At 41.2% G+C, this 11,313-nt stretch overlaps 1 protein-coding gene across 2 annotated transcripts; it reads right to left on the reverse strand.

The window, feature by feature from the left end:
• Positions 1–1,004: 1,004 nt before the first annotated feature.
• On the reverse strand, positions 1,005–7,872 carry spp1 (secreted phosphoprotein 1). Of its 2 annotated transcripts, none has more exons than XM_046376050.1 (8): positions 7,698–7,872; positions 4,795–4,866; positions 4,634–4,678; positions 4,449–4,523; positions 3,750–3,812; positions 3,464–3,598; positions 2,929–3,279; positions 1,005–2,256 (listed from the first exon to the last, which is right to left on the reverse strand). In XM_046376050.1, exons 2-8 carry the CDS (start codon positions 4,846–4,848, stop codon positions 1,867–1,869), a joined length of 1,113 nt encoding a protein of 370 aa, XP_046232006.1. In that variant the 5' UTR covers positions 4,849–4,866; positions 7,698–7,872; the 3' UTR covers positions 1,005–1,866. The 2 variants fall into 2 exon arrangements, with proteins under 2 accessions (XP_046232006.1, XP_046232007.1); XM_046376051.1 differs by having other exon boundaries at positions 2,935–3,279; positions 7,698–7,865.
• Positions 7,873–11,313: the final 3,441 nt, after the last annotated feature.

Consider the following 11,313-nt stretch of genomic DNA (forward strand, 5'->3'; position numbering starts at 1 on the left):
TTCAAACAGAAAATTGGCTAATTTAAATCAGACTAATAAGTAAATTACAGGGTCTCTCTGTGTTTACAGACCTTCAATGACATGAAGTCAGTGACAACAGTTCAGTTTCTGTAACCAAAGTGCTTTAAATTAGAGACTTTCTACCCATGAGGGGTAAAGCTACTCATCTGTGGTAGGTTCCTTAAAATCATACATGTTGTTTTTCTTTTCTTTTTCATGCTGGATTGATCTTTGAACACTCTACTCTGCTCCTACCAAGTGACAGCTTCAAAAGACTTGATTTATTGATCTTCTCTTTATGTCTCAGATCATACTGAATTACACAGCTCCCGCTATGACTAATGGATAAATATAATATATCACTATTAGTCTGTCATCCCATTATGTTAATCATCTACGTAAAAGCACAGTGCTGGATGAGCCATCAGCAACACTCCCTGAAGGACTGGCATGATGCCGAGGTGAAGAAGGCAGGAAGGATAAACCCATCCATCATTCAAGAGCTAAAAAGCTGTTAAGAGACCATTTTTAAAAGTCTGAGAGGGGCTGCAAAATTTTGAACGACCAAGAGGTCAGCCCAAACCATTGATCTTCTTTCTGTTTCACTTGTCTGTCTACATTTACAGACCAATGATGAAATAGAAGAATCAAAGTCCTTAAAATTCTCACATGTAAATACTTTAAACTTATGTCTCATTCTTATCTCTCACACTAGTCTTTTAGCACAGTGTGGTCTGCAGAAAACTCTCTTTCATTGCTGCCAACAGAGGACACTCGATCCCAGACCTTCATTTCTCACAGTTCTTGCTTCAGAATAAAGGCTTGGTCATGTCCTAACACAAATTTCAGTCGCTCGCAGTCCACTTCAGTTGTTTTTGAGCATTTTTGTCATTGTTCATGAAGTCTTTTTTGCTTTAGTTTCTATACCAGCGATCGATCTATACCAGCCTTTCATCTCACTAGGCTTCCTGTTACATCTAAAATAAATGTAACCAAGCAACATGTGATTTTATGAAAAAGAACTTTATTAATACTTTAGAAATGGTACAATATGATACATTACAGTAAACAACATGGGACAAACAACATGTAGTGTAGGCAGGAACTGTGCAAATGAATAAAGACTGTGGTGTATGTATGTTTGTATGTGTGTGTACTGTATCTATACCTGATTGAACCCTGTGCTGGATGCTGAGTTTATCTTTGTTTACATCCTTTTATCTACACCAGCAGATCTGATACTAGCGAGCAACAAAGCTAAGCCACACAGGCAGCAAATGTATGGTGTAATGCCAGGTATTATGCTTGAAATGATTGCGAGTATTTAAATAAACCGTGCACTTTTTTCTCTCTTATTTCATAAGCACAGATACAACGAAGGATTGCATGTTGCAGTTATTAATTAACGATTAAATGTAGTGTTGTGCTGGCGTAGATATCAGGACTCAACTGTGTTTGTTTCTTTGTTCTTTTTCAGTTTTGACCTTTTACCCCGCTGTAACAGAGGGAAGGGGGCAAAGGTCATGAGGTCAGGCAACCTCCTGTTGCAGGTAGCAGTCGTCAGTTTCAACATCCTACAAAGTTACATTGACTACTTTTCCCCTGCAGGGTCAAACACGGGATTTATCAGGGCAATAGAATACAGGAGTTATAGCCCAACATTTCTGCTTCCAAACAGATGCACAAATAATCAGAGAAATACTGGCTGAGCATATTTAAGTCATTAATAATTAAGGTTTGGCTGTCCCTGTTTGACCCTGCAGTAGAAAGTGGCTCTTGATGGGACTTTATTGCACCTGGATGCAGCGTGCGCTCTTAATGTGAATGTAAGTGACACCACCATCCACTCCATTTAGTGGTCAGGGCTTATTTGGCAGTGATGACCACCGGCATGTCAGTGGTGGTGTCATTACCTGCCGCTTCCTCATCTGAGTCACTCTCATCTGATTCGCTGTCAGCAGCACCGGGCGTGGCTGTGGTCTCCTCGCTGCTCTGACTATCCTCGTCCTCTGACTCCTGGCTGGTGCTGGTGCTTTCGCTGGCACTGCTGGCGCTCTCCTCCTCCTCTTCTTCCTCTGGAGTGCTGGAGCTCTCACTTTCGCTGGTGGTGGTGCTCTCCTCCTCCTCTGGGATGGAGGCCTGGCGGTTGCTGACGTCTTGATCCTGAGAGGTGCTTGAAGAGCCGTCCAGGCCCTGGCTCTCCACCTCAGGGGTGCTGGTGTCCTCCTCCAGGAGATCTGAGTGCACCTGATAAGCCTGGAGGTGAGGCAGAGGAAGGATAGGAGGGTTATCTTTAGTTAGTTAGTCTTTCTTATTGTCTGTCTGTCTACACTTTTCTTACATCTTGCCAGGTTTTTGTAAAATGCAGTGAGTGAGAAAAGGTCAGAGAAGAAAAATGAAAAACTGCAGCTGAAACATTTTGTTTGAATATCTTTTATTTTTATGTTGATGAGTGCTGAAGCAAACAAAATGAAGCCCTGAAAGAAGCAGAAGCTGAAAAATTTAGAATGGATGTTAAGCTAGAACTTTAGTAACTGTAGTAAAGAGACAACTGAAGCCCAGGCATTGAAAGGAGATGAAGTAGAAGTCCTGAAATTAGTTAGTGTCAGTTTAAGCGAAGAACTGAGTGAGTGCGAGTGACAGCTGAAGTATCGCATGGTAGCTGATTTCATGCTATCATAAAATACCAGATTTGAATCAAGAATTAGACAAAGCAGAACAGGAGAACTTATTCATGCTGGAGGGTTTTGTTGAGTTCAATTACATTTTTGAGCACCAGCTCCTGTTCACCATTTTGTAAACACCACCCACATGTGTTGACACTTTGGCAGAGTTGTACAAGATATAAAGTATCATTTTTGTGATCACTGGACAGGTCGACAGTGGCAGTTGCATGCAGCAGCACATCAGCCGTAATGACAAACTGACCTGTACCTTATACACCTGCAGTGACTTCTCCACCTCATTGCCGTCTGTCATGTCGTAGGCCATCTTCTTTCCTGTGCCAACAAACTCATAGGACTTGTAGGGAGCAGGAGCCTTGTGGTAGGATTTGTCCTCCACATAGACAATGGACTTATATTCACTGGGGTATCCTCCCATGCTGTCACCACGGCCCGTATCAGTGTCGGTCACGATGGTAGGCGCAATGGGCTCGTCGGTGCTTTCAGACACTGGTGCGTCTGTAACGATCACAGGGGCGATGGTTGTGGGAGCGAGGGTGGACGTCTCGCCTGACTCTGAGCTGTCGCTAGATTCATCCTCATCCTCCTCGGTTTCCTGGAGACACAGAAGTGGGAGGTGAGCTGTCAGAGCTCTGATAGATGGTTTAGCATTTTTATGATGTTGATGGTTTTTCATTTTCGGGATTTAGTCACTGAGGTTTATTCTACAGCTGACATCCGTACAAAACACATCACCTGCGCGCTGTGGCCATATAAGCTTTTGAGGTGTTTTTACTCACGCTCTCCTCTGCTTCATCGTCATCATCATCATCACTGTCTTCACTGTCCTTGCTGTTGACAGAGGCTGTATCAGAGGATGAAGCTGTGTCCGTGCCGTCAGATTTAACTTCAGCTGGAACCTCTACTGCATCCTGCTGCAAAAGCCATTAAAACACTGGCGTCAACAACTTCATCAGAACTGCAGTCTGCAACCCAACACGTCGGAAGAACCAGACGATTTAACAAGTTATGTCCAGATAAACTGTGACTGTTTTGTTAAAATTATCGATGTGACTGATCTCTCACCTTGTCTTCATCTGAACTCTCCGTGCTCTCATCCGAGCCGGCAGCAGCAGCTGCTACAACATTCTGCAAAGTCAAAAGCAATTTATTGATTTAAGAAATTCTCATTTTACGTTTCAATGTTTCTTTTTAAAACACATCTTCATTCATGTCTCAGTCAACAAAAACTAATTAGTGGAGGCTCTTTGCATTTATAGCATCTCCAGATGTTCTCCCTCTAAGACGTTTAAGCTCCCAAGAACTCTAACCAGTTAAGGTGATCACATCATACCTGTTCTCGTTGTTGTTGGTTGTTAGTGTGTTTGAAACAGGTTGCTGGATTTGAAGCCACTGGCCACAGTAAACTGGTTATTTTTTATGTTCTTCTCTTAATAAAGAGTAAAATGAACTTCATATGTACAATTGGTGGCACACCCCTTAAAACCCATTTTCATTTCAGTGTTGTACTTGTGAATAATTCAAATTTAATATCCAAGCAGATTTCTCAAATTTATTTTCAGTGGCATGAACTAATTTTGGGGGCCCCTGGGTGTCTAGGGCCCTGGGGTGGCTGCCTGTTTTGAGTAGTTGAGTCAACATTGAGTGAACGTATTGTTAAAGAAAATAGTGAAAAAGTGGATAATAAGAAAAAAGAAAAAAAAACACATTAAGCTAAACACAATTTGTGGGTGTGGATGTGGATGAAGTGAAAGAATATTTTACCTGTACAGGTGCTACACGGCTCTGAGGAACCACTGCAGCCTGTTTGCTGAGAGCTGGAGCTGCTGGTCGTCTCTCCTGTGGACAGGACCAACATCCGTCAATGTCAGTGTGGAAGTCAACCTTTTCTCTGTCTCTCTCTGTCTGTCTGTCTGTCTGTCTATCTGTCTCTCTCTGCAGATACTCACCACTTCCTCAGAGCTCTCTGAACTGCTGTCAGAAACCTTCTTTGCCTGCAAAGCAAACAAACAAAAAAAAATGTCAGAAGTGGAACATAACATAAGTTTTATTGTTCTTCATTAAGCAAAAGTTATTTTGTACTTTTGACTTGACAGGGAAAATGACTCACCGGCCGGCAGAGAACTGTGGCGAAGAGCAAAACGAAAACAATGGCCACTTTCATTGTGTTGAAGTTTGGTGTCTGCATGTGGAGAAAAAACAGAAACACACAGGTTGAAGACACACAATGAAACATCATCTTTGAGCACAATAAAACAATAGAACAATCATGATGCACACAGTTGGTACGACACCAAAATACTTGTCCGGAGGCCATAACTTCACAGGAATCACAATGACCTGTCAAACTGTAGATGAGCTGCAAATCTCTTTAGTAAATCCCCTCGGCCAGATTCCTTCCTAAAAATGGAGGTAGTCACATGAATGTTGACTATCAGTGGCACTTCCTGAGGCCTTGGTATGGCACAGGAGGTCATTAACTTCTTAATTACAGACCTAGAGGAGTGGTTATGTCCCTGACAGCTCTGTTTCAATACAGTAAAATTGTTTCTCTGTCATCAGTGTGAGAAAATCACATCGTTTTGGTTTGTGGTTTGTTATGAGACAGGATGTTTCTGGCTGAGAAAAAGGTGTCAGAAAATAATAGCTATCATTTATAAACAAATATCATAAAATGAAAAAAAAAAAAAAAATCAAATCACCCTGAAAGCCACATGAACCTGATGTTTTCAAATTTGTTCTACCAAAGCATGTCAGTATATTGAAATATCCTGAAATAAATCGAAATACTAGACTTGGAAAAAGAAAATTACACTTTAAGGATAAGGCTTGAGTTCTATATTCTATATTTCTCCTATTGTCAGCACATCTGATTATAGGGCCAAAACAACAGTGTGTTCAATATTTTCTGACTTCTCTGCCCTGACTGTGGCTGTCAGCCCATTGGTTGCTTCTGAAGATGCAAACCTTTAATTAAAAACGACTCACAAATATAGTTTCATTTCCTGGACATGAAACAGCTGGGCATTGTAGTATGCAATAAACATCACTCAAACAGAAGGAAGTGCATTTTTGGACAGTTATTTTCGTGCACATTTCATAGTGAATATTTACAGGAGCATATTGGTGTGTTTCCAGTTAAGTCAAAATAAACTACAGTATGGGCTTAAAAATATGTCACTCCATGCACCAGTGTGGATCACTGATGTGTTTTTTTAGACAAAAGCGGAGCTCTCTGACAAGAGGAATAAGATATGTGAGACATTTCTTTTCTGTCTTCTCTCACTATAACAGGATCTTCTTTTCATGAATGCTGTGGGAGCAGCAGACTGAGACTCTGCTTCTGTCTTTAATGATGGACTCTTCCTATACTGTGTAATTCACCAGGTTATAACTGGAAAGCCACAGTGCAGAAACATGACGCCCACATAACTGTACGTGTGTGTGTGTATTTCTGTATGTCTGGCTTTATGAAAATTAGTAGGAGTTTTAGATCTTAAGAGTGGACATAACTGGAGACATTTTGTCCAGTCATTCTAGGATTACGGGCTAAAGAATCTGCAAGTAGCAGGTTTTGTATCCACGGCTGTATGTTCTTGTGAATCCATTTTTGTTAGGTTTTTGTTTCCATATTTTACACTTAAAAACTTATTCATTTTCTTTCTGTGGGTGATATAAGAAATTCTCTGTATGCAGACTATGAAGCTAAAGCTTAAAAGCATAGACACTGTAAATCTCAGCTCTCATTTTGAGTTCACTGTTAAGAAACTCTCCTTGACTTTCGTCTTTCTTCAGAAAGCTAAAAGGAACCTACAAAAAGAACCTCTTCAAAATAGTCCTCAGCTCTTCAGTTAAAAAGCACTGAGCTGGTAATGTGTGAGCGTGTGTCGTCAGTATGTTTAGTCAGGGACGATCTTGGTCATGTGACATGTAATCCAAAGGTTAGTTTCCTGCTCCCACAGCCTCCCCCTCCTGCCCTGGTGTCACTGTGACACTAATCAACCAATCAAACACGGCCGCCCCGGCATGACTTCTGACCAATCACAGGCAGATGTCCACCCACATCGTCTTAAAAAAGAACTTGTAATTAACTGCAATAAACTGCATAGCTTTTATGGTGCATAACCAAACCTCCTGCGGGTTTAATGCAAGTTTGCTCAGTGCTGACTTTTAATTTCTGAATTATGTTTGCAAATCAGTCATAATGAAGCTGGAATTTGTTAGATAACTCTTTGAGCATAAACTGTTTATGCCACTGGCTATTTGACAACCTCTCAGTGTTTGAATAATAATTGAAATATGTAGAATAGTTTGTGGACAGTTCCAGCGGTTCTGTCATGTTACAGCTGAACATGTCATGGGCATTAATCAGCTGCTCTGTTAGCTTGTACACTTCTGGTTTTAGCCTTTTGACCACATTTAGGCTGCAGGATGATTTTGCTCTCATTTATCCATAAAAGCTAGTGAGGTCCACCACTGATGATGGGTGATAAGGTCTGGTTCACAGCCAGTGCTCATCCCAAAAGTATTGGATGGGCTTGAAGTCAGGGCTCTGTGCAGGTCAGTCAGGTTCTCCCACAGCAAACTGTACTGACCTAACTTTGTGCACAGGGACAAAGAGCCTTTTCCTCCAAGCTGTTGCCACAAAGTCAGAAACATTATTGTTTAAAATATCAGTGCATGCTGTAGCAATAAGATTTTTCATCATTGAAACTAAGAGGCCCAGCCTATAAGCCCCAGACAAAAACAAACAGAAGTCTAAGTAAACAGGGGTGTCCACATACTTTTGGGCATATAGTATATTTAAAATGAATGAAAGTACTTTTTCACACTGCAAGTTTATAAATGTTGAATTATATTCTTTAGGCTAAATAAAGCATGTTTCTACCATCTTAAACAAATCTTAAGCAGCCCTCCCACCTCTCATCACAGCACCAGAGCAGCAGGAAAACTCCAACCAAACGCTACACACACTAAATACCATGTTCACTTTGTCATAACATTCATTCTGACCTTGTTTGAAGCTTCAGGAGTTCAGCGGCTGCAGATTGTGGAGCAGAGATAGACAGACGTGGCTTGTCTTTAGTTTATCTCCTGTGAGTCCCTGGATGTTGTTCGCTGCTCGGTGATGCTGCTGCTAAAACCGAAGCTCCTGGTTTGCTTATAAACCCTCCAGCCTCTGGCAGCAGCCAATCACCTCTGAGCTTGTGATGTCATGAGGTTAACCACTCCATGGTCCACCTCTCCTCTCTCTCCCACTCTTCCTGTGGTTGGTGCTGTGGTGGTGTGGGGGCATATGCACACTCACTCACTCACTCACACACACACACACACACACACACACACACACACACACACAATGCAAAGACAAATACATGGATAAAGACATGCAGACATTTACAGTCCAGACAGAAGCCTGTGAATATACTTTTTTGTCTGTCTTTCACACACACACACACACACACACACACACACACACACACACACACACACACACACACACACTCCATGTGTTATGAAGTTAATTTAAGGACATGTAGTGACAGGCCCTGGGAAAAAACAGCAGCATATAGTGGCGGGTGGGATGACAGTGATTCAGCTTCCTCACAGACAGAAGAAACTCGTCTGACTGAGGTCTCTCTGGATAATTGAGAATTTGTCTGAAAAACCAGACTGATTTGTCTTTTGGTTTTTTGGGGGGGTGGAGGGGAGTTCTTTTTTTGTCTGTGTGTATGCTTACAGTTAACTTACGTTTCCAAGAAACTGAGTAACATTTTGTAAATTGTTGTGTGTCTGTGTGTGCAAAGCCTGCATGTGTGTATATGTATGTATCAAAATGTATTATTTGTGTATAAGTTCAGTCAAATGATTTAGAGATGATTATTTTACACTTTGTTGAGATTGAGACGTGATGTATTTTGTTTGAAAGTATTTATCCTTATGTATTTCATCACCACATTTAGCTAAACATTACACTGTCAAAAGACAAACTATACCATCTCATGAACTGTTTACAGTTTGTGATTACTCCATTCAATATTTATTTATTACCCACCATCATTTCACCCACATCCTTTCCTTTTCAAGTCAAACAAAACCTTTGACATGGAAGAAGATGGAAACAACACCTCAGGTTGAGGATCAGATGCCTCACCCTGGATGGAAAGACATGCAATAGATGTCATGTGTACAGAATAGACCAGTAAATCACCATATGGGCAATCAGGATAACAAAATTATAGGCAGACTGAAAACAAATATGTACGAAGAGTATGAATTCAAGAGGATGTCAAGGAACTTCCAGGTGCCCCTCATAAAGATGGATGCATCTCCACTTTATCATGTGGAGTGATGTCATTTGGAGCAAGACACTGGACAGTAGTGATCGGGTGGTGGAGCATGACGTTTTATACTGTCAAAAAAATTAACACTTGAATATATATGATATATTCATGTATACTTAAAATGCCAGAAACCATACTTGGCAAAACTCCCATGTGACACTTGAATGTCACATGAGTTTTCAGTTTGGCCAATATCCCATCTGCTAACATGGAGGGGGAGGAATTTATGAATTGTACTGGAGCCAGCCACTAGAGGGCCAGCAAGATGTCTTGACTTCATTTTTGTCAAGCTCTCATCCATGTTTATTTTACAGTCAGTGATCCACACACATATCAGTGTGGAAGTAATTCAGTCAAAAAAAAATAGAATAGTACAAAACATGTCCTCTCTTGTATCCTGAACATACCAGAGTGACATCTGAGCCCTGGCACATTTTCAGGGCACCAAAGATCACCTTCAAATTTAATATACCTCCAATGCAAAAACATCTCCATCAGTATCCAACAATTCAAGCAACAGCTTAATCCAATGCAGTTTATAAAGCAACAAGATCCAAGAAGGAATGGACCACATGTTACTGCTTCATGCATCACAGATACCAAAGGGTACACACTTATGCCAAAACAAGAATATCAATATCACAGTGTGTCAATCAGACACTGCACACGTCCGATTTCATTGTTATTGTGTGGTGAAGTATTTATCTTGAACTTGAACATTGATTGTGTCGTTACAACGGCACCTGACAGTGGGTGGAATATATTAGGCAGCAAGTGAACATTTTATCACTGAAGCTGAGGTGTTGGAAGCAGAAAAAATGGGCGAGAACAAAGATTTGAGCAACTTTGTCCAAAACTGCAGCTCTTGTGGGATGTTCCCTGTCTGCAGTGGTCAGGACTTACCAAAAGTAGGCCAAGGAAGGAAAACTGGTGAACTGGCAACAAGGCCATAGCCAGCCAAGGCTCACTGATGCACATGGGGAGCAAAAGCTGTTGTCTGATCCAACAGAAGAGCCACTGTAGCTCAAACTGCTGAAAAAGTTTATACTGGTTCCAACAGAAAGGTGTCAGAAGAGTGTTTCAGGTTTGAATCCCAGCTGTGGGGAGTTTACATGTTCTCCTTCCCCCATGTTCCTCCCACAATCCCAAAAAGATGCTCGTTAGGTTAATTGGCTACTCTACATTGCCTTTCTGTCTTTGTGTGTCAGCCCTGCGATTGACTGGTGACCAGTCCAGGGTGTACCCCGTCTCTCGCCCGTAGTCAGGTGTAACAGGCAACGGCCCTCCCGTGACCCTGACAGATAAGCGGTATAGAAAGCGGTATACCTGCAGACCAGTCAGGGTGCCCACTGTGAACATCAGAACTGAACTATGGAGCAATGGAAGGAGGATGTTTAATGAATTATGTTTTATTTTTCATCACGTGGATGCCCAGGTGAGTGTGTGTCACTTATCTGGGGAAGACAAGGCACCAGGATGCAGTATGGGAAGAAGGCAGAGTGCGTCCTGGTGTTCTGCTGGGAAACCCTTGACACATACCACCTACCTAAACATTGTTGCTGACCAAATACACCCCTTTTGTCAGCCTAGCCAATAAACGCTTCATCACATTAAATAAAAAAGTTCTTTTCGATTATTTTTGTTTTCTTTTTAATTATGAGTCTCTGTTCTTTTTCTGCAAGACAAACGCACATGGCTTCAAAATTTGTCATAAACTGAGCACTCCTACTGAATTTTATTTAAAGTAAGTGTGAAGAGGTAGATTTTCTATGGAAAAAAAATGAGAAGGGGGTAAGGTGGGTTATAACCAGACAGAGGCACATTCTCTGAATTCTCACATAATTTAGACTTTGTACTCGCAGCACAGTTGAGACTACAGGATGATTAAACTTGATTAGCTCGTTAAGTGTCTGACACTGTACGTGTTGATGTCTGACACACTGACATACTGGCTGGATGCATATCCACTGTACACACACACACTCACATCCAGTTGTACATCTAATTGCACTTACACACAAAACTAGACACATGTAAACACATACCTTTTTAGGTTTATGATCTAGAAACAGACAGATACACATCTTCACATATAAATAATCCTTTTTTTATTTTTCTTTAAGATATCCACTTTCTCCTAATATTTACACATAACTGAGGTCTGCATAAGTTTTGAAAGATTTGACTCTCCAATCCCGAGTCCAAACATTGATAATTGATGCTTTTGAACAAGACTTCTCTGTCACCTAGAACTTTAACCATTTGGGTCTGCTTTTTGCAGCTAT

Source organism: Scatophagus argus, chromosome 20 (genome assembly GCF_020382885.2).
Source record: "Scatophagus argus isolate fScaArg1 chromosome 20, fScaArg1.pri, whole genome shotgun sequence".
NCBI classification, from domain to species: domain Eukaryota; kingdom Metazoa; phylum Chordata; class Actinopteri; family Scatophagidae; genus Scatophagus; species Scatophagus argus.